Source organism: Letharia columbiana (assembly GCF_014066305.1).
Source record: "Letharia columbiana isolate WasteWater2 chromosome Unknown Sc0000001_s0, whole genome shotgun sequence".
Classification (NCBI taxonomy): domain Eukaryota; kingdom Fungi; phylum Ascomycota; class Lecanoromycetes; order Lecanorales; family Parmeliaceae; genus Letharia; species Letharia columbiana.
Genome location: NW_023501037.1, coordinates 1,199,478 through 1,224,908, shown reverse-complemented (window position 1 = coordinate 1,224,908; position 25,431 = coordinate 1,199,478). Strand labels below are relative to the sequence as shown.

At 50.9% G+C, this 25,431-nt stretch overlaps 10 protein-coding genes across 10 annotated transcripts; 8 read left to right on the top strand and 2 right to left on the bottom strand.

The window, feature by feature from the left end:
• Positions 1–511: 511 nt before the first annotated feature.
• On the bottom strand, positions 512–1,839 carry HO173_000951 (uncharacterized protein; the record flags this gene model as incomplete). Its single annotated transcript, XM_037302898.1, has 4 exons — positions 512–614; positions 671–852; positions 905–1,250; positions 1,748–1,839. 4 exons carry the CDS (start codon positions 1,837–1,839, stop codon positions 512–514), a joined length of 723 nt encoding a protein of 240 aa, XP_037170405.1.
• A 550-nt stretch (positions 1,840–2,389) lies between these two features.
• On the top strand, positions 2,390–5,094 carry HO173_000950 (uncharacterized protein; the record flags this gene model as incomplete). The annotated part of the gene is made up of 4 exons (XM_037302897.1): positions 2,390–3,274; positions 3,345–3,464; positions 3,516–5,030; positions 5,083–5,094. The coding sequence occupies 4 exons, from the start codon at positions 2,390–2,392 to the stop codon at positions 5,092–5,094; spliced, it is 2,532 nt and encodes an 843-aa protein (XP_037170404.1).
• Positions 5,095–5,391: 297 nt separating this feature from the next.
• Positions 5,392–6,435, top strand: HO173_000949 (uncharacterized protein; the record flags this gene model as incomplete). The annotated part of the gene is made up of 8 exons (XM_037302896.1): positions 5,392–5,437; positions 5,494–5,520; positions 5,569–5,578; positions 5,640–5,652; positions 5,724–5,766; positions 5,820–5,882; positions 5,938–6,347; positions 6,406–6,435. The coding sequence occupies 8 exons, from the start codon at positions 5,392–5,394 to the stop codon at positions 6,433–6,435; spliced, it is 642 nt and encodes a 213-aa protein (XP_037170403.1).
• Positions 6,436–7,284: 849 nt separating this feature from the next.
• HO173_000948 (uncharacterized protein) lies at positions 7,285–9,303 on the top strand (the record flags this gene model as incomplete). Its single annotated transcript, XM_037302895.1, has 3 exons — positions 7,285–7,600; positions 7,664–7,785; positions 7,840–9,303. The coding sequence occupies 3 exons, from the start codon at positions 7,285–7,287 to the stop codon at positions 9,301–9,303; spliced, it is 1,902 nt and encodes a 633-aa protein (XP_037170402.1).
• Positions 9,304–9,721: 418 nt separating this feature from the next.
• HO173_000947 (uncharacterized protein) lies at positions 9,722–14,511 on the bottom strand (the record flags this gene model as incomplete). The annotated part of the gene is made up of 5 exons (XM_037302894.1): positions 9,722–12,679; positions 12,730–12,990; positions 13,044–13,905; positions 13,957–14,310; positions 14,366–14,511. 5 exons carry the CDS (start codon positions 14,509–14,511, stop codon positions 9,722–9,724), a joined length of 4,581 nt encoding a protein of 1,526 aa, XP_037170401.1.
• A 419-nt stretch (positions 14,512–14,930) lies between these two features.
• On the top strand, positions 14,931–15,977 carry HO173_000946 (uncharacterized protein; the record flags this gene model as incomplete). Its single annotated transcript, XM_037302893.1, has 1 exon — positions 14,931–15,977. The coding sequence occupies one exon, from the start codon at positions 14,931–14,933 to the stop codon at positions 15,975–15,977; it is 1,047 nt and encodes a 348-aa protein (XP_037170400.1).
• A 2,893-nt stretch (positions 15,978–18,870) lies between these two features.
• Positions 18,871–20,412, top strand: HO173_000945 (uncharacterized protein; the record flags this gene model as incomplete). The annotated part of the gene is made up of 2 exons (XM_037302892.1): positions 18,871–19,509; positions 19,570–20,412. 2 exons carry the CDS (start codon positions 18,871–18,873, stop codon positions 20,410–20,412), a joined length of 1,482 nt encoding a protein of 493 aa, XP_037170399.1.
• A 562-nt stretch (positions 20,413–20,974) lies between these two features.
• HO173_000944 (uncharacterized protein) lies at positions 20,975–22,048 on the top strand (the record flags this gene model as incomplete). The annotated part of the gene is made up of 3 exons (XM_037302891.1): positions 20,975–21,211; positions 21,265–21,360; positions 21,431–22,048. The coding sequence occupies 3 exons, from the start codon at positions 20,975–20,977 to the stop codon at positions 22,046–22,048; spliced, it is 951 nt and encodes a 316-aa protein (XP_037170398.1).
• A 1,270-nt stretch (positions 22,049–23,318) lies between these two features.
• On the top strand, positions 23,319–24,073 carry HO173_000943 (uncharacterized protein; the record flags this gene model as incomplete). Its single annotated transcript, XM_037302890.1, has 3 exons — positions 23,319–23,386; positions 23,437–23,563; positions 23,624–24,073. 3 exons carry the CDS (start codon positions 23,319–23,321, stop codon positions 24,071–24,073), a joined length of 645 nt encoding a protein of 214 aa, XP_037170397.1.
• A 586-nt stretch (positions 24,074–24,659) lies between these two features.
• HO173_000942 (uncharacterized protein) lies at positions 24,660–25,013 on the top strand (the record flags this gene model as incomplete). The annotated part of the gene is made up of 1 exon (XM_037302889.1): positions 24,660–25,013. The coding sequence occupies one exon, from the start codon at positions 24,660–24,662 to the stop codon at positions 25,011–25,013; it is 354 nt and encodes a 117-aa protein (XP_037170396.1).
• Between the last annotated feature and the right edge of the window lie 418 nt (positions 25,014–25,431).

Sequence of the window (25,431 nt, the reverse complement as noted above, 5' to 3'; positions counted from 1 at the left end):
TCCGTAAATCTCTCGGCCAAGAGCTCTGTTCTGGATGCCTCGCTGTGACTGCACACTTGGAGGTACTCTGAAATAGTGATGGAGTTTTCCGCAATGTATGATCCGGCTTGAGACAAGGCAAGGGGCAGATGTTCCAAATAATCAAGAAGCTCAACGATATCGTCGCGGTTGGACATGGATTCGCCTGAACGGGATATCTAAAGTTGCTCGGCGTCCGCGGGATCCATTTTTGGCAGTATGATAAGCCCAGTCGCAGTAACCAATTTGATGCCAGCTTTCTTGTTTCGAGTTTTGAAAAGGATGGAGCCGTTGGAAGACTGCGGAAGAATTCGGATAAACCGTCAGCTTCTCGAATGCCAAACAGCATGTCAGTATCACCCGCGCTATCTACAACGAGTGACCATGTGCCAGCATCATTACTGCTGAGCCATTCCTTGATTGATTGCTTGGGGTCATAAACGGAGTCGTTGAATCCAGATATCCCCGCAAGTCTACCAATTTGAAGGTAGTCTTATTCGAAGCGCGAAGCACTGCTGGCATTCATCCAAAATACTGAGAGTTGAGGCTCCCTTTCAAGACGGCGGTAAGCATACTCCAAGGCGACCTGGGACTTCCTACGAGCGGCGTGAGCAAGTGGGCTGTTAGAAAAGACTCAAAGAATCCAGATTACCCTATTCCACCCAAACCAGCTAGAGCAACACGAGTGTGTCCAACCTGCCTCTCAAGTCTGGCACCAAGATCCTCGATTTGAAAGTCCCGCCCAATGAATGTTGAATTTCTAGCGAAAGGTATTAGTAGAAGAGCCCGTAGAGCATTCGCTTTGGATCCCGTTGTTGAGATTGGCTGACTTAGCTGCTAGTCATGTCAGTTGCCCGGTTGATTGGTCGTTACAGGGAGATGGTACCAGGAGGCGCTGCATATCATCTTGCATCCGCGGGAGCAGTTCATCATGAATAGCCGCTACTTTACCAGAGATGGCGGGCAACTCATCATGGACTGTTGTGATCTTATCGGCAATTCCAGGGAGTCTGCCATGACTTCCCTCGAGGTCTTTCGCTATGGCTGGCAGTTCATCAATCCTGTTTGGTAGGTTCTTACTTTGCGAATGCTGTCTCTGATAGCAGGAAGCTCCTGAGAGATGCGCAGTCTGCACTTTGACAAACTCGAGATGAATCGTATGCAGTAGTGCGGCATATGAAGAAGCCAGCGACTTGTACAAGGCCGTCTTGAAAGGTCGAGAAGAGGTGCTTCTACAAGACCATCCAGCCACAGTATCAGCTAGAGCTGACGTGGCTACGATTTTGCGACTACGTGGGTAATTTGAAAAAGCGGAGACGCTCGAGCGTGAGACATTGAAGAAAGCAAAGGCATTGCTCGAGAGGGATCACCCAATCGTACTTGCAAGTCGAGAGAGCCTGGTGGTATCCTGTGGGCGCAGAAAGACGCTAATGCCAAGTCGAAGGAAGCCATTGAGCAAATCAAAAAGGTGTTGAAAGCGAGAGAGAAACGACAGGGATGGAGCTATACTGACACCCAGGGGACCGCCAATCTCGCTATAGGCATGACAGCCGCAGGGAAAGAAAAGGAGAAGCTTAAAAAGAAGATCATGAAGAGTTCTACTGTGTTGTAACAGACAACGGTTCAAATGCTGCGTAAGTGGCGAATGAGGATTTGAGCTTTATGCCGCAGCCCGAAGCTTGGATATGAAGCGTATGAGAGAATTCTTGAATGATGCATGATACCATACTTGACATGCATGTTGCTTTGTCTTTCTCTCACTTCTGATAGTGACACGTCCTTACCGTTCAAGTATCCCAGCAGTATGTTGTAGTCATACATAGCAGTAGAGTATGTTGTACGAGTACTAGAATAGTACAGGTTCGCCAAGCCCAAAAGCTTGGGCTTCCAAAAGCTTTACCCGGCTCTGCGGCTCCCCACACTACAAACACTCAAAAAACACCCAAACCACAAGGCCTAAAGTAACTGTATAGAAAGCCAAATTCGAAGGAGGCTTTGAAGCTGTGGTAAAATGTATAGCCAAGCCGAGGGACCCAACATTCACTGAGTTGATGCATGGCTGTTTTTGGTTTTCCATTGTCCGACTTTCACAATAACTCCCCTCGCAGAACTAGAAACAATTGCTGATGAATCCTCATTCTCCTCACTTCTGATAGAGAAGACGCATCAGCAAAGAAAACAAAGCTTTTTTTGTTCTTCATCACTGAAATCGCTTTGAAGGCGCAACCTGCTGATTGACTGCCAGGATGTGTCCGAAACTCCCAACGGCCACATTTGCTCAATAAATCTACTCGCGAAGGAATCTCTTGATATTAATAGATCGGCTCAGCCGCAACGGGAGTGTTTGAGGGTCCTCGTGTTCGCGTCGGGCATGGGAAGCCAGCAAGGCCCGCGCCCAGCTCTGGGTGCTACCTTCTATCCGGGAGGTGTCGATGACTTCTATATGCCAGGAGTCATCTCTCCTTCGCCTCAAAGGATCACACCAGAAGTTCCCGGTAAGATCCAGGACAATCTCGCCCATCTAGAGCTTGATGATGCACCGGGCGATGGCTTGTCTGGACTGCAGTCACCCTCTCCCGCAAGCGGAAAACAAGGCATCATGACACCCTCCTTCCCAAGCAAGAAATCGTCCTTCTCGAACCTCAATGTGACCGACGGTTCAAGTCAGCACCAGATCTACCATACTCAACCTCACAATCAATCTCAAGGCCATGGAGCACATAATGTTGACGCAAATGAACAACCAACGTTTTCGCCATTTCCCCCACTTCGCAACCGCCCAGCGAACGTTCCCCCGTCAGTTGAAGAGAAGGAAGGCATCCTCGAAAGTGCGCGCACACCTGTCTTGAGTTCAGATGATCCGGAGATGCAGTTGAGCTGGGCTCAAGACACCCTAGTCTACGTTGAAATTGCGGCCCAAAACGAAGTACGGATCTCTGAAAACCAAGCAGCAAGGCCTCGAACACCTCATACAGAGCATCAACTGCGGGTAGATGCCATCAATATCGTGTCATTCCTGGCTGATCAGCACCACCCCAAAGCAGAATTTATGAAAGGCATGTGGCTGGAATTTGGCAAATTCAATTATCGAGTAGACAAGAAAGAAGCATTTCGATGTTATCAGCGGGCAGCACAGAAAGGATATGCAAGAGCCGAATATCGGATAGGCATGCAATTCGAAAGCTACAATGATCCTGAGAAAGCAATAAAGCATTACACTTTGGGTCTACAAGCCGGTGACTCCGCCTCTTACTATGTAAGCTGAATTCTTTTCTGCGCTGGTATACACACGCTTTGTGTTTGAGAAACTTGGCTGACAGGCATAGCGTCTCGGAATGATGACTCTTCTCGGGCAACATGGCCAGCCTCTGAATTATGAACGAGGCGTTAAGCTTATTAGCTACTCGGCACAGACTGCTGACGAGAACGCACCCCAAGGAGCATACGTGAGGCCTACACATTCCGGTAGCTATGGCAGGGACTGATCAGCTCGGCAGGTTTTCGGCATGCTGCAAGCCCACGAATTAGCCCAGATTAACCTACCCGAGGAGTGCCTACCATTGAATATTACCGGTGCCAGGTTCAATATAGAGAAAGCCGCGTACCTAGGGTTTGCGAAGGCACAGAGCAAGATGGGCTTGGCATATGAGCTCTGCCAGCTTGGCTGCGAATTCGACCCTGCTCTTTCACTTCATTACAGCGCCTTGGCTGCTAAACAAGGCGAGCCCGAAGCCGAAATGGGCATCAGCAAATGGTTCCTGTGTGGATTCGAAGGCATGTTCGAGAAGAACGAAGAATTGGCTTTCACGTACGCGCAGCGTGCAGCACAAAGTGGATTGGCAACTGCAGAATTCGCAATGGGCTACTTCTGCGAAATTGGTATCTACGTCCCCATGAATCTCAAGGAATCTAGATCATGGTACGAGAAGGCAGCGGATCATGGCAACAAAGACGCTACAGCAAGAATTAACGACATATCTCGCTCAAACACTTTGTCTAAGAAAGATCATCAGAACATTGCAGTCGCCAAAATCCAATCACAGTATGGCTCACACAGGGGAAAAAGGCCTGAACGCTTCAAGAACCCTCCGACGGCCATGCCTACAATAGCGGACAATCCCATCGACATGCCAGAACCAAACCTACCCAGACCGAAACCTGGGTCAAATCCATCTTATGCGTATAGAAGCGCAGACAATCCAGCTCCACGGCCTGCTTCCGCCGCCCAATACCCCATGGAGAATGGCCGAGGCCGACCTCCACAAAGGCCAGCAAATGGATCAAGCTATGCCAATCCCAGTGTCCCCAATAACCCGGACGCCCGGCCAACTTCAGCGGCCGCAGCAGAAGTTTCATTTGGCGATAATAACTACAGAGGTTCAGCTTACCCCACATTCCAACCTGCTCAATCTAGTATAGCTGTTGAAAACATTGGAGCTGGGCGTGGAAGAGTTGGCCCAGCATATGGAGGTTCTGGTGTGCAACGCCCTCCTCAGGGTTACCAGCAGGCCAATTCTGGTTATACAAGTCCGCGTCTTCCCGGATCTCCTGCCTTGAAGAGCTCAAGACCGCCGAGTGGGCAGCCTCCTGCGATAGATATCGGTTACTCGGCTCCTCCCGACCCATCAGGTGCCGACCGCAAGAGGAGACAACAAAGATCGGATAATGCGAACATGCCTCCGCCCAGACACCCAAGCTACGACGTCTCAGCAGGCCGACCACAGGACAGACTATCAGGTCTACCGCATTCACAGACCATGCCCGCATTCAATCGTCCCGATAGTGCGCAAGTGAAGCCTAATCCTTCCGGAAGGCAAGGCGTATCTCGACAGGATATGCCTCCGAGAGTTGATAGTGCAGCACCCTTACCGAACATTCCTCCCAAAGCACCCAACCTGGATCGACCAGCTGCTACACCACCTCCCAGTGGTCCTGTATCGAAGCCCCCGGGTAAAGGTCCGAAAACGTTCCAAGAGATGGGTGTACCGGCAACAAAGCAAGAAGGTGATTGTGTAAGTTGGCCCAGATTCGATGGTGTTGATACATGTACTTACCGCGTGGCAGGTCATTATGTAAATTCAGAGTGCATGGAGAATTTAATGCATTGCGAGGAAAGAGATACCCGGATCTGCTGAATTTAGCATTTGATCGAGCGTTACTATTGCATATGGAAGAAATGAAGGGAATGTCGTTTTTTGGGTAGATGGAAAACACTACGAACATACTAAATCATAAGCGAGAATTCAAAACCAAGTTGCCGCTTGACCAATGTTTGCTCAGACATTTTCCCCACCTAAGAATTCGTCCGCACACCAAACTCGATATCATCATTGTTAAGACTACGCAGTAAGATTGCTCCTCGGTGTTGGAGCAATGGCTCCTCGCAAGGAGAAGACGGAGAAGGCCACGGCAGATCAAGGTGACGACAACCGGTCATTTCAGCCCCGGGATTCGGGAGTTAACGCTGCAGTGTAGGAACTGCAATGATCATTGAATATCTGAGTACGTCTCATCTCGACTCGGACCCGTGCCAACTGCTGATCTTCGCAGAGAAGCAGAAGTTCGTGGACCCGTTGGCTCTCAGTGATGGAAGTTTGACTGAAATTGCCCTTTGACATCAGCCGGCCCTACTCTGTGAGCGACATTCCAATCCATTGACCATCGCTATCATCAAATCCCAAGCTCTAACGCCTGTTGCCATGCAGGCAACGGATATCTCAGCCAACTTGCACAACAAAGTCACCAAGAGTAGGATCGGTGGACATGATTCTGTGAGATGGGAATGGCTTACGCCATCTTAGCCTACGCTGCCAAAGTCTTGAAGGAACTCCATGAATCCCAGGTGGTCGCTGGGAAGGGCGCTGGTACGATAGCTGCCCAGACTCATCTGAAGCAAGCCGTCAACTTTACGAAACGCAGGAAAGCAGTGGGTCTATCATGCTATCCAAGACCCCGACGACGCCATGAGTCTCGAAGACCTCGCAACTATGGACAAGGAAATCGCAGACCTCCGTGCAACCATCGCTACCGCCAAAGCCAACGAAAAGCTCATGCGAGCAAATCTCGTCTCCGTCAACGCTACACTCTCTACCGTGGAACTCCGCAGCAGTGTGTCACTGCTAGAATTGGAGAAGAAGGAGATAATTGCACGGCTGGGTCCTTTGAGGTCAGGCAATGTGAAGCCGGTGTTGCCAGAGGAGAAGGAGGCGGTGGACAAGGCGTGGAGGGAGTGGTCGAGAAAGGCGAGTTCAAGGAGGAAGATTTGCATGGAGCTCTGGGCCATCAGTACTGAAGAGATGGAGCCGGGGAAGACGAGGAAGGAACTCTGGGTATGAGTGCTGCTTTGTGTGACATGGCATGTCTTTTGCTAAGACTGATCGATTGTAGGAAGAGCTAGGTCTAGAAGGTGATGAGTAGCCGTCATGCATCATGGGGCCAGGCTTGAGCAGGTGGCCTTGATTCAAGAGGATTATAACGGTCGATCTAACGTTGCTATTGTGCCAGAGCTTACTCAGCCATAAGGGAGGAAGCTTATTAGCACGGGATCAGATTGTCATTAGCTGCAGGTCATGGAAGCGCTCTTTACAAAGAGGATGCGGAAGCAAAGCATCGGATAGATTAGCGTTCGATGTCTTCCTGATCTCGATGGCCGCTGTCAAGTATTCATGTCATCAGGATGCCATTATAGTCAGTCTTTATTTTTGTGAATGGGTCATGTGTAGCGTTGGACAGTCCTCGTGACAGGTTGATCTGGTCTCATCGTGTCTCATCACTGCCAAAAGGATTAGATGTGAATTTGTTGACTTGAGATGATTCAAATATAGAGTACCTAGATCCTTCTTTCTTTCTTTCTTTCTCCCTCGAGTCAGGCAAGAAGCGCGTTGTACATGTAAAGTACATGTCCTTGGCGTGAGACATACACGGTATTGGTGGGAGAAGGATAAAGTACGGTAGAAAAATACTGTATCTGAAATTCGAAAGATTCATTGGGCCGGTACGCTAAGATAAAACTTTGTGGAGATCCGATAAGATTAGCGGATTTAGACCCTGGTTCAACTTTAGCAATTCTACCTTTCTACCCTACTACTTTACTTTACCTTACTTTACTCTACAAGCCTCTCACTCTTCAACTCAATCAAAAACCGAACAAGTCCATTATCTCCTCACAGTGCTCAACAACACCAAATCTTTTATCTTTTTCTTCTTTCCCCGCGGCACCTTCCTTCCCTACAATCTTTCCAGTCGCGTCCAATCATACGCGCCCTCATGGCGCCCTTCCTTCCTCCGCAATCCGCCTCGAGACCCCTGCCCGATTTCCTGCCAAGCTCCCCACCCGACCAAGCAATCTTCAACAACCTTCCGCAACAAACAAGCTCTACCCAAAACGGCAATGGTGATAGCATACAGCATCGGCAGTCTGCAGACTTTAGGGCAAATGGGGCGGCAGCATACACGAATGGCAATGGCGCTATGCCCGTTCCAAACGGCCTGCCTCATCAGATTCCGAACGGAGGCTCACGACATAGAGGTACAATGAGTCTGGGAGCATTTGATGGTCCACGAAGTCCTCCAAACACTAAAAGTAAGGCCTCATACCGGTACAACGCATAGGCTGCGACAAGACGGACTGATCGGTGCCACGCAGATACTTCACATGTCCCTTGCAAATTCTTCAGAACAGGACAGTGCCAAGCTGGGAAAGCCTGCCCCTTCTCACACTCGACTGACCTCACAACCGCCGATACGCCTTGTAAATACTTTGCCAAGGTACGAGGAGCTGAACTCAAGGTCCTCAAGGCCATGTACTGACTCATCGGCTAGGGCAACTGCAAGTTCGGGGCAAAATGCGCACTGGCACACATCCTTCCAAATGGCAGAAGGGTCAATCGACCGAACGGACCTGTTGGAGGGCAGCTCAATCTCGGCGGCCGGCTGGATCCTCAATTATACCAGCAATCAGATCCTGCTTTGGCACACTCACTCCTAGCTCAGCAGGCGAACGGAGCTCCACTGCCTTTTGGTCATCAGATCCCTTCGTATGCCGAGAATGAATACGCCATACAACAGAAACTTCACGATAACGTGCCAATAATAGACACGGGCTACACATCACGCCATGATTCTACGTATGGCTCTCCACGGGACGATAGTCGGTTACCAATTTCGCCCGTTGCCCACCTCAGTGCCCTTGACGCGCCCATGCCAGCCTCTTTCGATAGTCAGGGGATTTCCTACATCGCCAGACACGGCGCCGTTGCGGCGTCTGTCCCTTCCAAATTTGGCCTCGAATCGCCTCCTGGATCACTACCGAAGAAAGTTGCTCAACCTACGGACGCGGTCCGGAACTTACACAGCTCAGTATATCCAAGAGAGGCCCGTACAAAGGGTCCAGACCTAGGATCATCACCTTTAGGATCCGGCGATGAAGGGTTTGGACAGCGCATTATGCATTCTAAAAGAATAGCCAGACCTGGCATGATGTCGGCAAGTCTACCCAGAGGTCGAGGGCATGTGAGTGATGACTGGGATGATGGCTTTATCTTTGGTGGAGAAGAGGACTTTCTGCCCACCAGCCTTGACGATCTACTTACCCCACAAGAGAAGATGCGAAGGCTATCGAGAACGGAAAAGGAACCCAAAAACATACGCGACAGTCCCAGTGGGCTGGGCACCCCGGCCGATTCATCGAGTAAAGTGGGCTCTCCAGGCACAGGCAGCCCGTCCCGCTACGGTACATTCTTTGCCCGTCAAAAGCAGGATGAAAGCAGCAATAACGCTGCTTCAGCATTCGGACACGTCGGCTCTCCCCTCCGGAACTCCTCTCTTCACACGCTCGCTAGCCCGCCTCTCCGTGCCACGAAAGTCCCGGGTGACACGTCGCCAGCCTTCGCCAGCCCACCTCGTCAATCCTCCATGTCTATGATATCCCAGCAACTGGCACGTGCACGGATCTCGTCTCAAGCAGCAGAGTCGAATGAGAATGCCAACCCTATTACCAATCACAACAGCAGTCTCCAGCCTGGTTTGACCCGCCACGCTTCCTTATCCTCCATTCCCACGAACCGCGTGCTCTCGTCATCTAGCGCCGGCGGCACTGGCAGGATCGATGAGGAGCAAGGGGAGGGCGTCTTCTCAATGGAGGAAGAGGAGGACGATAATCGGAAACGGTACAGTGGGAACGCGTGGGGCTACAACTCCGGGAAAGCCTCTCCTCGGTTGGGCGCCATCGGCTCTGGTAGAGGCGGTGGTGCGGAAGGGAAGGATTACTGGAACGGCATGGCATGAATGGCCCACACTGTTGAGAACTGGATCCTTGCATCGAAAAGCTACAGTGCTTGACGATACCTTCGCCTGCGTTCTAGAAGACATTGGAGAGGGCCGCACGACGCTCGTCGCGATGATTAGCACGTGAACCGGACATGATCTTGGGCGGCTTGGATGACTAGCGGTTAGCGCGCATTTGCTTGATGCTCGCATTTGAAGCGGTGGAGCATCTGCCGGATGCAGACGGGCGTTTGAAGCTCCGTGGTCCCTTAGGGATCGTACGAGGTAAATAGCACAAAGAGCTTAAAGCCGCTTTTGAAAATAGATGAGCAAATAGAGAAGATTTCCCCAAGTTCAAGATCTGTGCAACGGAACAGAGAGTACTGTACAATATTCTAGACGAGATCGGAATCTACACGCAAATCCCCACCCCATGATCTTACAGCTCATCCCGCTCCTTCCTCTTCCGCTCCTCATCCTCCTCCTGCAGCACCTCCTGCACGCTCTCCCCTCCCCCCTCGGCCACCACCTTCGCCCCCCGGCCCCCGGCATCTGCAAACACCCTCGCGACCTCCTCGTCGATGCCCGTCCACTCCGGCACCTGCCGCCTCGCCCGGCTCAACTTGGGCTCCTTCGTCTCCGGGTTGTTGCACAGGTCGATGGTGCGCGCCTCCGTCAGGCTCTCGTCGCTGCACCACGTCTCGCACCAGAGCCAGTGCTGGGGCAGGCTGTGGATCGGGAGCACGTGCTGCATGTGGTTCGGCAGGTCCTGGTCCAGGTTGCTCAGGCTGGCCGGGTCGGCGGAGAGCTGGTGGTACTGCTGCCGCAGGCGGTCGCCGGCGGCCATTTCGCGGAACTTGACCAGGTCGACGACGTAGAGGGCGGAGATGTGGTAGGGGCGGCCGCGGAGGAAGTTGGCCCAGTAGCCCGTCTTCCAGAAGCGGAACCCTTCCATCGACGTGCGCGAGTCGCACATGGGGGTGAAGCCGTAGGCTGCCCCTTCCAGGTCGTGCGTCACGAGGTCGTACATGTCCGTCCTCACGATCTGGTCCGCGTCGACGAAGATGACTTTGTCGAGGGATGTTGGGAAGAGGACGTCGAGGAAGAGGATCTTGTAGCCCCAGATCTCGCGCTGTTTCTCCGATTGGGCGCGCAGCCAGTGTGGCCATTTGTAGGTGATTAGTGAATATTGGAAGTTGTAGTGAGCGGCGAGGGTGGGGAGGGAGGCTTTGAAGGAGGGGGAGAGGAATTGTTCGATGAACCAGAATTTGACGGTGTGTTGCGTGTGCCTCATAACGCTGACCATCATTATGTTAAGCATGCGCTCGTAGAGATGGCCGCTGGCTACGGAGAAGATATTAATGTCTGCGTGCTTGGGAGCGGACCGGGCGAGGCCAACGCTGTTGAGGAGAGAAGAGGCGAATTTGGAGGCTTTGGAGAGGTATTCCATCGGTGTGCCCGGTTTGACGGATTCTTCGAGGACGTCTTCCGCTTCTTGGCCAGGTTTGCGGGAGAGACGGGGGTAGAGGGTTTTGCCTTGGAAGCTCATCAAGGTGATGTCGGTACTTTCGTCGCCGGGCTGTGGATTGTAGCCTTGCTGTCCGGCGCTGTCGATGTGGAAGATCTGTTCACTTCGGCCCGGTTGGAGCTGGATCTTCCAGTATCCTGGGTTGGCTTTGAATTGGAAGTAGCCAAGATTGGCCATGATGATTGTGTCCGCGAAGTGAGGATCCTTTTCTGTTCCGAGGTAGAGCTGAACCCCTCGGGGAGGAGGCCCAACGGTGACATCCCTTGAGTGACCCTCGATAAGAATATGCTCTAGTTCATAAATTGCATCAACATCTACACCTTCTTTGAGCGCGCTGAGTTTGATGTTGTCAAGATCGTGGACAGACTCTTTGGGAGCAACGAGCCAAGCGGGTGGGACATCGAGCGCCAGGTTCAGCAAAGCGTCTTTGGGCAGGCCACTAAAGGTTGCTTTGAGGTCGCGCAGGTCTCCGTCCTCGGTGAAAGTCGGTTTTGCGTCAAGGACATGGCGGTAGAACCTCTTCACAGGTAGCTCCTTCATTTTCTCCTTCGGATTGAGATATAGCTTGAGGTGGACACCATTCAGCTCCGACAACACCTTCAAAATAGGTATCCAGCGCTGTGCTATCTCGCTTGTTGGGTCTATGGACGCGACGAGGTGAATCGATGAGGTCTCTACATCACCCGTCTGGATCATGGTATGGTTTCCGGCGAACAAATCGAATTTGTTCATGCGCAGCGTGGGGGCTGACTCGAAGATGCCTTCAGGTACATCGGAGATTGTGGAGAGGGCGATAGTTGAAGACAGTATAGCAGCATCCAGTGCGTGTTCTATTTGCTTCCCGGGAAAGAGGGCTGTAAGGGCTGCATTTGCTGGGTCAATGCGTTTGGAACGCTCGAATTGGAATAATTGCCCAAAGTCGCTCGCTGTAAAATTGGTGTCCTTGGGTATCGGTCCAACTACCCTACCATTAACCATTAAAGCTTGCTGTCCGGGCTGGAAGCCAAGAGTCTGAATAACCGGACTGAAGGACTGCCAGAAATCATTGGCTTGGTCAATAGCTTCTCGAGAATACTCCGCGTTCCAAAACTTGTCCAGCCTGCTGTTCAATGAATTGTCTTGCTCTTTAGTCTGACCAAGGACTGTTTTTATATTCAGAGTAGATTCCAGCCAATGAATATCAAAATTTCGATGGCCGTCTTTCATCTGCTCCCAGAACATAATTGAGTGAGGGAAGAAGTCTGAGTTAGCGCCGTTGTGAACAAACAACAACTCAATATCTTCGTGTTCTTGGCAGAATGAAACGGCCGACATCAACAGATCCGAACCATTCTCGGAGTCGAGATCAGCAACCACGAGCAATTGTGCAGTTCCGTGCTCCGATGGATGTCCATCGACCCGCCCCATTAGACGTGGCAATTTTCCAACTGTTTCGCCGTGCTTGGATATGAGCTTTGCTATATCAATGATGACGATACTGTTTTCGTCTTCAGGAATGATCAGAGCGTTTCGATGCGTGATAGCCTTTTCTAAGTATTGACCGGCCAACCAGGTGTCCTCGGGAATCACCTCTTCATAGATTTGGCGCTGAATAGTTCGAAGGTCCATGTCGATACTCTGGCTCATGGTCTGTAGCCAGGCCTCATTTCGAGGCATCGCCACTCCGTTAGCAAAGAGTGGCGCAGGAGTCCCATCCGCTCCAAGTCGTTTGAGGTACTCCTTTGTACTCTGAACTCGAGATTGGGACTCCGTACCGTCAAGAATAGTCTGGAACTCAGTTACACTTTGATCTCTGCGCAGGCTTCGGTCCTTGATGGTGGAATCAAAAATAGCCTTTTGGGCAAGCGAAACCCTCTTGCCATTTACTGACTATTGTGTGTCAGCAGTTGAGCCCATAAATTCGGGGAGAGGCAACCTACTGCTTCCAAGTACGCGAAGACAGCACTAAGTCCGTAGGTATCCAAAAGATGGTACGCAATTTTTGCCTGATCTATAGCAGCCGCTGAGGTTGTCATAGGCACAATGCCAAACCGAATTGGTATCTTGCGCTTGACGAAAGTCTGCAGAGATTCTACGAGCAGCTCGACGTCTTTCATATCAGTTAGATCAAGGGGTATGATGACGTTGTGTATATCGCGCCGGACTTGAGGCAATTGGCCGGGGTACGTTCGCTGCAGCAGCTACACGGCGAAATGAGTGTTTGCGGTATGTCCTGATATGGACACATACTTACTGCGGAAGTATGGGTGGGCCAGCCGCTATATCGCTTGTCTTTCTCGATGTCGTTAAGCCAGACGATAATGTTACCGCCCTCGAGGTCATCACGGTAGTCATAACGCTGTGTATCGCCTTCTTTTTTAGAACTCGCAATGGCCTCGTGCGTTAGAATCTGGACTGCTTCTAATCCACTGAATCCAATCCCACGCAGGCTATCCACAATGGAGCGTTCGCGTCGCAACTGTTCGAGCAGTCCAAAGGCGTCCATCTGGCGAGCTTGAACTTGCATCCCGTTCATCCAAATGACATTGTAGCCTGCTGGTAGTAAGACATTACGATTAATGCTGTGTTCTTTCACAAATTCTGTAGATGCATTACGTTTGGTTATTGCTGAAGAATGCTTGGGAAAGTCTTGAGAGACCTTGACCAGAGTGTCAAAGGGATCATCGCTGGCCATAATGAAGCTTGCAGTTTTGAGGCCAAGACCTAACAGCTCTTTAGACGACAGAGGCTTGAGATCTGCTACTTCTTCGCTCTCTAGCAGGAACTCTTCCGCAGCTGCTTCGTTTCCTGCCGAGAGACCTTGATCCTCCGCCTCTTCTGATCCAGCGCTTCTGTCATCAATGACGATATAGTCCGTCCTCTTCAGAGCAAGCTCTATCCCATATCCATTCACCGCCAATGGCTTTGCTGAGTGAGACTGAGAAGGCCTATACCGGATTCGATAAGACGTTTGGCCATTGCGAGCGGTGCTACTTATCGTTTGATGGAACTGACCGAAAAGTGGCGATGTGATATCGGCGTAGAGTATTGAGGGAGCTTGGACCGGTTTAGAGCTTACACCGAGGACGCGATCGAATGGCAAACTCTCTGGATTTCTGGGCATTGTTAGCTGAGCGTATCCCCGATACCTGGCTGCTAAATCTTACTTCAATGCTCCAACGTCCTGCTGGGCCCGGTCCAAAGCCGGCGAGCAGTATTGCTTCCCGTCGAAATGCACCCAGACTGGACATGCTGCATCTTGCGCTATCATCAAAGAAGGCTCCACGGATGTATCGTAATAATGGTAATGGGCTTCTATCCGGGGAGCAGCGGAGTGTATGGATAGGGCAAATTGAAAGGAAGACAATGCCTCCGCATTCGTGATATGTCCATCGTCCTGCAGGACCTGTAAAAATGTGCTATACAGCTCTTGGTCCGAATTATAGTCCGCAAAGCGTCCTTCAGCAATCCGATCGAGGATGGGGAAATAGGCAGTCGAATTTTCTTCGGCGGCTGTTTCCCTGCAGAATGTCAGTCCTGCCATGTAGCGCCGCATCAGAATTTTGCGTCACCAACAGTAGCTCTAATATGTAAGGAGGAGCGTTGAAAGAAGCCTGAAGAGCGACGTTTACAGTTGGGCTGGCGTAAGCATGCCGGGCTGTGAAAGAGGACGACACAACAAGGAGTCCGAGAAGCTCGGACGGTAGCAAAGAAAGACGCATGGCTTCCGTAATTTCAAAGTTTCTGCTGCTGCTGCATGTTGTGAATAGGGTATCCAGAGGGGTTTCTAGTGTGCTAGCAGAGCATTGGTATTATCCACGAGACTCAGATATGGGACGGCTAGCATTCCATCAGTCCCACACACAACTGTATCTTCGACCAGAGCTTATGGTGAGCTTCACGTCAAATGGCCAGATTTATCCATTGTCATCGGATTATCTGATTCGCCGTCCCGATGTTTAGCCAGCCCCAGAAAATGGTATTGGGGTTTCCAGCCATTTGTGTTACTTCAAATATTACACAACTACAAAGCGCTTCGATGTGATCAATAAGACACCGTTGCAAAGACGCCTGCTCTATTGGTAGGCAGTAGCTACTGCTCTCACTTGCTGGCATTCCTATTAATGAACATCTGAGCAACATGAACACGTTCGAGCAGCGCCTCCAACAATTGGCTTCAAGTTCAAACTCCCGCGAAGCAACGCCTCGTCCACCGACCACGACCACTAATTCTCTTCCTTATTCAACTCTCGATGTGTTCACGACAACCCGTTTCAAAGGAAACCAACTTGCAGTGGTCCATGTACCTTCTTCATTTTCTCTTCCCGCTTCAGTCCTTCTTTCGCAAGAAACCAAACAAACGATAGCACGCGAATTCAACTTCTCGGAAACGGTCTTCCTCCATGATGCTCTCGTGGAAACATCGGATCGGCGACTCGACATCTTCACGCTCAAAGAGGAGCTTCCTTTTGCCGGCCATCCCATCATTGGCACCATCTGTCACGTGTGTCAGAGCGAGGAGCCTCCTTTAGAGAGCGTGACTCTACTTTGTAAAGCAGGACCCATCGTTGGACGGTATGATCCAGAAACGAGATTTGCAGAGGCAGAGATTCCACACAATGTGAGGATCCATCAGGCACCTGTATCGGGCAGAGCAGTTTTGAAGGCTCAGTCGTATTTGTCCAGAACTTCTGTAGTAACCAACGAGCTTCGTGTGGTCTCGATCGTCAAGGGACTGTCCTTTGTTTTGATCCAATTGCCTTCAATATCCCCTCACCTCGAAAAGCTTGAAATTAGCGGTCATAGTGTTGATTGCGATTCTGTGGAGTTAGATGAAGGTTGGACACCATCGTTTATCGGCACCTATTTTTACGCAATCACTTCACAGACCAGTGAAAAAGTTGTTAGGCTAAGGACCAGGATGCTAGAGCCAAGTGTTGGCGAGGACTCAGCGACTGGTAGTGCAGCAAGCACCCTGGCTTCGTTCCTGGCTCTCCAGGACGGTACAGCGGAAATGACCTTCTACTACTCTATTGAGCAGGGTGTTGAGATGGGGCGGGCAAGTGAAATTCAAGTGGAAGTGACTTTGGATGCAACTGGAAAAGCTGTTGAGAAAGTGGTCTTGTCGGGGAGGGCAGTTCATGTCACGCAAGGAGTTCTGTACCTGCCTGAGAGGACAAGCACGTGAAATGTTCATCAAACATTTCCAAACCTCGCCACATCGTAGAACGAAGTCTATTCAACGATGCTAGAACAGGTATTTCAGAGAAGCTGGAGTCTGTGTGGTGCCATCCCCTTTGATCATAACATCCCAACAAATATGCGATGTCAGTCATGGTTAAATCATTGGCTATACAGTTCATCGAGGGCATCATTCACAAATCCTCGTATGAATTCCTACCTCAATGGAACATGACAACACTAGTCAGGCAAGCTGCCAACACCAAGTGACAGTCTTGTATACAGGCATCTTGCAAACTGTATGCACTCAAAGATGACAAGTCAAGGACATGTGGCAATCGATGCGCAGGAACAGGCCAGACAGGTGCTTTGTGGACCATCAACCCCGGAGGGAGATCGTGGTCATACTATCAAAAGTCGAAGGTTTCTACCACTGCGGCTGCCACTATTTCTGGCAGCGCGGCTGTAGTTGAAGGACCAAAGAGCAAATCGGACAAGGCGAAATGGTTCTACTGCGTGATCCTATCCTGTCCAGGATCGCAAATGTGAGAATCAGAATCTTGACAAAGGCTCAAGTACGCCAAAGGCAAATTAGGATGTACCCTGGAACAACCTGTCTCAGGCGGTGCATTATGAGATTTGGGCTTTTGGTCTGCAACGTAAGCACATAGTCCCTCTCACATTGGCTGGATCGTATGCCAGGATTGCAGGGATAAATTCCCTGCTGAACTGTCGGGCCATCGCGGTAGGTATCTGTAACCTTGAGAACGTTTCAGACCCTGAGGTGTAAGGCCTCATCATCATGTCCCAATAAGTTACAAGCACTGGATCAAGTCACTGACACGTATTGGGGACTATTACATGGGACAGCTCGGGTGATAATAAATTAGACATAGACCCACGATTACTGGCTGGGCTGTAGAGGCCAAGATGGCGTGGCATCTTGCATTGGTGGTGTGATCGGTGCCAGATCCAGGATTGGAGCTAACCCTGAATAGCCTCCAAGCAATTACCATCCTGCCCAGTGCCGCCATCGGTATTGGAGAGATGATGGGTCCCCGGGTGCCAGCGAGCAAAGATGCGAAGGATCTATGTAGCCAAATTTCCATACCTCGTCTTGCTTGAGATCCAAGAGAGCAGTGTGATCAATGTCATGCGGTCTTTTACGACCCTTAATCTGTCGTCAGCCTCAGGACTCAACGCTTGATGTCGGCAGAATGATGTCCGCTTGTCGACTGGGAAACTTTTGCCGGCCATGACGCACTAAATCTTCGAGCGTCCACTTTCGTTGGTGATTGACACGCGACCCGCGCACCACGCGTAGTGAATTCGCCGGTCCGTCTTCCCCCTGACCCAAAGTTAAGGATCCCTCGTGCCACAGGCCATATGCAGGTCGATTTCCTCCGTCATTGAAACTGTTGAAGGCCAAATAATTGCTTGGAGACTTGAAGAGGAGCTCTGGAATGGGCGTTGAGTCTGAAAAGAGAATTAGCTGGCTTGTTGGCGTTCTTGAAAAAGACTGTACTGTCTGATTTGAGCTGAATTGTGGGGAAGTGTCTTCGATAGCCCTATGCACGAAAATGCAACATCGCATAAAGTTCAGCTCAGACTCAGACGCATGCAATTTTGTCGTATCAGATACTTGGAAGAAGTGATCATGTCGCCGACGCTGCAGCCCCACCAATACGAGAGCAGAAATCTGCGAGACGGATTTGTGATCTCCAGCCTGGCACAACTGGGTAAGTCCATGATCGAGATTGCGAGCGATCCGTGTTCGGGAGAAACTCGCACCTACTCCAGACTCAAAAGTATGTTAAGTTTCCGACCGGCTGTCAAGTCTTCTTGTTGGACGGCACGGGAAAACCAGTTGTGACACGGCTTCTGAATTTATGATTTTTATTTCAAAGTTGAAACATGAATGGAGATTCCTGCCGTTGAGCCGTTGAAAGTGGCATGAGACGGGAAGGAAGAAGAGAGGCGGGGACCGGTTGGCTTGTGTCGCAATCTTCAAAGAAGGGAGTGTGGAGTGTGGAGTAGTATTGTAGTACCTAGTAGGAGAGTCAAGTACCGTAGCTTAGAACTCAAGCCTTGTGATTTGTGATAGGTAGGTATGCCGCTTGAAAATTGACAGGGAATAAGGAGGTACTCTCTACTCACTGAGCAAAAGATAGCCGTGCCCTCCTGTCAAACAAACGAAACGCAACACCCGTCATTCACTGTCATTAATCACATCTTGCTGCTCATATCACATCTTGCTGCACATTGATAACCATCTTCGCTGTGATTGAGCCTTGTCTGTCCAGTAGCTAGCAGCATAAGAATAATCATCACCCTCGAAACACCCACACCTCGAAGCATTGAGCCACCTCCGCCGCACCACTACTGAGCACGAGACCCGCTTCAGGCTCGACCACTTCTTTCCGATCCCACCTTGCTGACTTCGTTCGACCGTGACACCGTGTCATATCCATCGCACTTATATCCTCTTCCTCTTGATCGACCAGCGGCATCCATTGTCTCCGAGGTAGCCCGCCTCGAGTGTTTGCTCGCCTTGGCCATCACAGACACAATTTGCATATCATACCAAATCAGTCGGAAAACTGGAAACCCATGCGCATGAAATCCGTGGGGTCGGAGTTTGCTTCGTCATCTTAGGGCTGAGCGGATTTGAAAGGTGAGTAGGAAACAAACCGCACGGCAACGGAAGTTCTATATCAACAAATAAACCCGGCATCAACAACCTTTTCCTAATAACCTACTGCAATTACGGACAGCAGACTCAACATGATCTACTGATCTGAATTGGCTCAGACTCTGGTGTTTTCCATCTACGGCTGAGGCGCTGCCCCAAACGCCCCCAACACATCCTCCATCCTTGTACCACATCATCGCCAAGCGCCATGTCTCCCCACAACAGCTCCTCAACTACATCCTCCAACGATGGTGCCGCCTTTCCTTGGATACTTGAACATCTCCTCGCATACCCGGGCACGTACGAGATCCCCTTACGAACAATGTATACACTCAATTCGACACCGCAAGCCCAGCAACACCGACGTCAATCGCTTCAGCCCGGCACTCCCTCCTTATCGTCAAGTGCATCAAGCCCAGACAGCTCTCCAGCATCTCCAAGCTTCCCACCAGAGCACCAGCAAAACCAATTCGCCGCCCAAAGCGCTACAGACCACTTCAAAAGCTGCCTGATGACACACATCAGTAATCTGCCTTCCCAGCCCTTCTCGCTGCCCCCATCATTCATCACGTCTTTCGTCCGACGTTGCTTCCCAGCCGAACTGTGCAAAGTTGATTTCACGCAAGCTTTGACAGCATTGGACTATTTGAAAGATCTAGAGAATCGAAGGAAGCGAGAGCTGACTGTGGCCTTAAAAAGACTGGGTTTGGACACTGCAATAGTAGAGCAAGCTGGAGGGGAAATAAGTAAGAACGCAAAGATATCAGACTGGGTACTCAGCATGCAGGGCAAGGAGAAGAAAGTCGAGGCACTGTATTCACAAGTGTACATTGGCCTCCGTCGCTGGGTACGCCCCTTGCCGACTCGCCCAAAGTTTGTCGCAAGTCATTACTGACAGAACGTCTAGACCTTGATCAACGAAATGCGCCTTGAGCCCTTCAGTAAAGCCAACAGCATCGCCATGCTCAACACCCTCTATCCACCTTCAACGAATACTGCTCCGACTCGTCAAATAACAATCCACATCCTCGACTCTCAACGCAGCGCCTTCTTCCGCTACATCCAAGCCGTTGAGAAGAATGGCAAAGGGATCCTTAAGAACCTCGAACATCAAGGTCAACGCCCTGAAGACGCCAATGGCTGGATAGTTGTCAGGGACGTCGTAGACAAGTACCTACGTGCGGCCAACGGAGTGATCGAAGAATGCCTTGAGGTTTCAGGACCAGAGTACTTCGACCCAGAAATCGAGGCACACCGCCGAAGTGATCGAAGGGCGGACTCTGGAGTGAGCTTTGCTACTGGCGATCGACCTTCCACCAGCAGCAGCACAGGCAGCAAAAGCAATGCTTTGACCAAAGACAAGCCCCTTCCAGCCTCTCCAGCACATTCAGGACCATCGGTGCCACCAACGCCCAAGAAGCGGGGAACCACACTAGAAAAGATTGCCAGAGAGATTCGAAACCTCCGTTCACGCAATGATGTTAAAGAGATACCTAGCAACTACAGCAGCGATGTGAAAGATCCAAAGGCTCGCTCACTGAAGAAGATGAAATCCACAAGCTCAATTGGCGGAGCAAAAGCCAAGCATGCTCGATTGGGTAACGACGAGGCGATGACGGACTTCAATATCGACGATGTGAGGCGGCAGCGTATGATATGGGAGGCGCAGCGAGAGAAAGAAAATCGAACTCCGGTCCCAGCCAAATTGGGAGCAAAGGCGCAGGGGAGGAGCATTGATCTGGAGGCTTGAGCAAGAGGTTCCCTTTTCCTTTCTGTACTCGATTTACTGAGACTTAGCGAGCCAGCGAGGGCGTTTGAATCGCCGGAAGGGTTTTATGAAGGCACGGATATGACAACCACAGCGGGAAGATCAAGCATTACAGCATCAGGTCAGGAGTTCCAATATCTCTTTCCGCGAGAGCCAGATGGATGATCTGGCGGATGGAAAAAAAAAGGAGTACGAGAGAGCGTGGTGGATAGAGACCAATCATGTATAACGAATATGTATTGTTCATTACGTGCTCTGAACCCTGGAAGGTGCTGAAGGATAGTACTGCTCTATGAGTGTCATGGATGATACTCTACTATCTATGTAAACAATGTACCTCGAGATTTGAGAGGTGGTAGCAGTTGAGAGGAACAACCCTTGCCCTAAGTCGGCCCGATCAAGCTTAGCGTGAAAGATCGGCTTCAATCGATTGTTTGCGTTACTATTGGAGCAGCTTACTCTTCTGGTAGAGTAAGAGTGCGACAATGAGCCTCTTCGACGAAATATTACCCATACAATCATCGCCTGGCTTTGGTAGCCTCCTATGGGTTCCTTATCAGTATCGACCAATGCCTTGGCATCACCTTTGGCCACGCACCGCAACAAGGAGAAGCCTGCTGATTTGAATGTCCGCAATGTTGTGCTTGGGGATATTCTCTTCAAGACATGGTATCCATCTTTCTATCCAGAGGAGCTGGTTGGAAGGGAGCTTGAGAGGCTGTTTGTCTGCCCATGGTGCTTCAAATACTCTAAGGACCTCATGCCTTACCTAGCACACACAGTTCGTGCATCTTAGACTTGCTGAGTGTTGCACTCACTAATGAGATGTGCTAGAAGGTGTGTCCATTGAAACATGAAGGTCCCCCTGGAAGACCAATCTACTCGCGAGACCTGCACGCTATCTACGAAGTAGACGGCGAGGAACACCAGGTTGCTTTACCCCCCCCCCTCCTCCCCGGTTTCTAGATCATTGAAGGTGGTGCTTACTGTCATCTTCTAGCTTTTCGCCCAGAATCTGTCCCTCTTTGCGAAGCTCTTTCTCGACAACAAGTCCATCTTCTTCGATGTCACGTCCTTCAACTACTACCTCCTCGTCCACACCCCCAACTCCACGAGCTCGCCTCATCTCCAGGTCGTCGGCTTCTTCAGTAAAGAGAAGATGAGCTGGGACAATAACAACCTGGCCTGCATCCTCGTGTTCCCGCCTTGGCAGCGCAAAGGCCTTGGCAAGATTCTCATGGGTGTAAGCTACGAACTCAGCAGGCGAGAGAATCGCATTGGTGGGCCAGAGAAACCATTGAGTGAGTTGGGTAGGAGAGGATACATGCGATTCTGGGAGGCCAGAGTTGCAAGGGCGATTCTGGAACTAAAGGCCAAGCGAACGCTGAGTGTGGGGGAGATTGCGGAGGTGTGTTGGGTGCTGCCTGAGGATGTGGTGGCCACGTTGAAAGACATGGGAGTGCTGACAGCAAGTAAGAGGGCCGATGGTGCTGTAGTATTCAATAAGGCGAGGTTGAGGGATTACGTCTCGAAGAGAGGGTTGGATCTTGCGCCGCCAGTTAGTGAGGAAGGCTTTTTGGACGAATGGATGCCTGGACCTGAGGAGAGTGAGGTCTAAATCTCCAAAACGTGACTCATACATGACACGTCGTCAAACAAACCTTCTGCACCTACTAGGGCCGCTCACTCCGTTCAAGTGTTCGGATCTTCACCTTCACTAGTACTGCTGCGATACAAGGTGCTTTTAAAATGACTTAGCTCAAAATGTGCTCAAGTCGGACAGACTGAGACCAAGAGCCATCCCGCCAATCAACCGAGTCTATAACCATCCAACCTTTGATCCATTGAGCCCACAGCAGTCTACTTGAATAGATACGATTACAGCGAGAAAAATGGCTGATCAAGCTTTCGACGGTGGTTCAAAAGACGAGACATGGTGCGGTGCCATGCCCAACCCTGCGTTCTCCCGTCCAGGAGACTGGGCGGCATCCACAGCAAAATTATGATCCTGTCATCGAAGATGTCGAGCTCATTTGACGAAGATACGAGAATTTGGAGACTTACGTTGACTGGCGATTCGAGTCTCGCTGACGGATCTCTGAGATAGAAATACGCCGGAGTATGCTAGATACAGATTGACACTTTCAGCGAGCAGCCAATATACTGCTTTATGCATCCTCTGAAGCAGTACCCAAGCTGATGTAGTCTACGCCGTCAATTTGCAGCAAGTGCTGCCCTTGCAGAACATCAGAGCCTCGCCATCCGATTGGGATATTTTTGCTCTGGTACTGTCCAGTTGGTGGGAAGACTTTCCACCGAACAGCGCGAACCTCAGCCAAATCTCTCACCCCGGCTGCCCAAACATGGGAAAGGAGCCTCTGATCGAAAAGTGGTCGTGGAGGCATTGCAACAAGTGTGCTACTTGGGTGGCTGACTATCCGCAAGGCTTTTGTCGTCGATCCTTAGACACTCTGAAATATAGCCAAGATGTAGGGATTGATGACTCTGGGTTCTCTGCCGTGCAGCTCCGATCCTTGGCCAATTGAAAGCCTTGAATTCGAGTATCCAGCTACAGTCCTCTCTGTAATCTGTCGAGGGTCTCTTCTCAAGGGAGACAAAGTTGAAAGGGGTTGGCTCTTAGAAGTTACAGTGATCTGCCAAGATGAAAGCCTCAACACTTTTGCGCGGCGAATGTGCTATTGCATCCTCCCGCTGCTTCACTCTTCTTCGCCGATCTAGCAAAAAGTTTAGTCCCTTCATTCCTTTGTTTCCAGAGTGTTTCCTAGATCATTCTCACGAAATCATTCACAAAAGATAACCACCGGGCTACCACGCAGTTCGAAATAACAACCTTCAGTCTCTAACACTCCTCTCCCTCGCGCCTCGAAATGGCCTCCAACACCGTCAGCAACATCAAAACAACCGCACAGAACCAGCATACCGAGGCAATGACCATGTACGTCCCCCTGAGATTTCGGTGACCACAAACACTGACCAACATTAAAGGCTGTTTGACTCTGGCGAAGATTCCGACCTCACAGTCAAATGCGGCAATCGTCTTTGGCAGCTCCACCGTGTCATCCTTCGCTCGGGGTCCGAATACTTCAAGAGCGCATGCAGTGGGAAATTCGAGGTATGTTTGGAAGGCCTGCAACACCTTGAGGTAGCCTATCTGGACACTGACTCGTGGCAGGAGGGAGCGAGCGGCATCATCGAGCTCAAGGAAGAAGATCCCCAGTACGCAGGTATACTATTGCGGTACTTCTATGCCCATGACTACCAGATTGACGACAACGGAAAGCCACCTCTTGTGGCTCATGCACGGGTGTACGCCATTGCAGACAAGTACGGCGTGGGACTACTGAAGGATCTTGCCCAAAAAAAATTCACAATGGCCATCACAAAGACTAGAGATACAGATATTCCCTCCTTCATTGCTGCGATCAAAGTAATCTATACCTCTACTGTGGGCTCGGATCGAGGCTTGCGCGACTGCCTTCTTCCAAAACTAGAATACTACAAACAGCAATTGCGAGACAGCGACGAGTTTATGGCCTTGATCCTGTCGGGCCTTGGTGACGGGGAATTAGCGGTTGAGGTGATCGATGCATGGGCCGATTTGAGTCGCACGAGGCGCGGCTAAGACCGCCGTCAAAAGTGTTTCAGCTCGAGACCATAGGCATTTTGCTACTGGACCTAATTCGATGCTGCTGAAAATCCTTCTACCATTAGCAAATGCTCTGATCTTTCCAGAAGAGAGCAGAGAATGCCTTTGAAAACCATCATTATACTAGCTCCCGTGCTTCCTTGCTGAATAGGTATGATTGCCTCTTGGCTGGTCCCGTCCAGTGTAACCATCGATCAAGACCACCTAACATTCAATGAAACCCAACACCAACCAAGAATTTTCGAGGTGAACACTTTCATATCTGGATTAGTACCGCTGCTATCGACCTTCCTCGCCATTCCTTGAACATTGACACGCCCATCGAATCTACATCCAGGATCACTTCCACAGCCAATCAATCTCCCATCATTCTCGAACTGCCAGACCGAACGAAGAACCCAGAGGGGACAGGTCCTATAACAGATGCCAAAGTTACAACTCAGACCCAGCTTCTTGACAGGCCTCGCACGGTAGGTCTCCTCCTTACTGTGCCTGCAACCAAGCGATCTTACCCTTTCAAGCCCTTATTTGATAACGGCGACGACTCCGATCTCATTGTGAAATGTGGGGAACCGCGCGGTACTACGTCCCCGCTCAACTTTCTCCACAAACGCGTTGCAAAGACGGGTTTCGGGTCCCCCTCTCAAACCACCCCCCACCTTGCCACCCCGCCTGCGAACACTGGTCACGGGAAGGCAGTTCCCACGTCATTGAGCTGAAGGAAGAAGATCCTGCTCTGCGGCGAGAGCTCCTCATAGCTCGCTACGCCTCCAGCGACGACGACACCGTCAGCGGCGACAACAAGATCGGTTCCAACGCACGCACGTGCGCCATGGCCGACCAATACGACATTGCGTTCCTGAAAACCCTCTCCGAGTGCATGGCTCCAGGCGCAGCTGGACGGCCTCACGGGTGACGACATGTCGCGTTTCCTGCAAGCCGTGCGGCCACTACCCTCGGCTCGGATCCCGGTCTTCGCGACCTTGATGTCTGATAGCCTGCAGTGACGCCGTCGTCATGCTTCACCGGTTGGCATCTTGCCTCGACGGCTTTGGGCCTGTTCTTGTCAGCTCACGGAGGGTGACCGGCAAGGCTTCGTGCCTGAACCCGCAACCAGGAGGCGAGCAAGTTGCGATATCTGACAGCATCGCGTTGGGAGCTTGGCCTCGCAGGATCTCCCAATGGAGATTCACATGAGGTTCTGATGTTGATGGAAACCCACACTGGAATTGATACCAGCGTTACAGAGCCCAGTCTACTAGTTAGTTGCATCGGCAGAGTGTCCCAGACTTACGAGACAGCAGTTTGACTGAACGCTGCTTCTTAGCATCAGC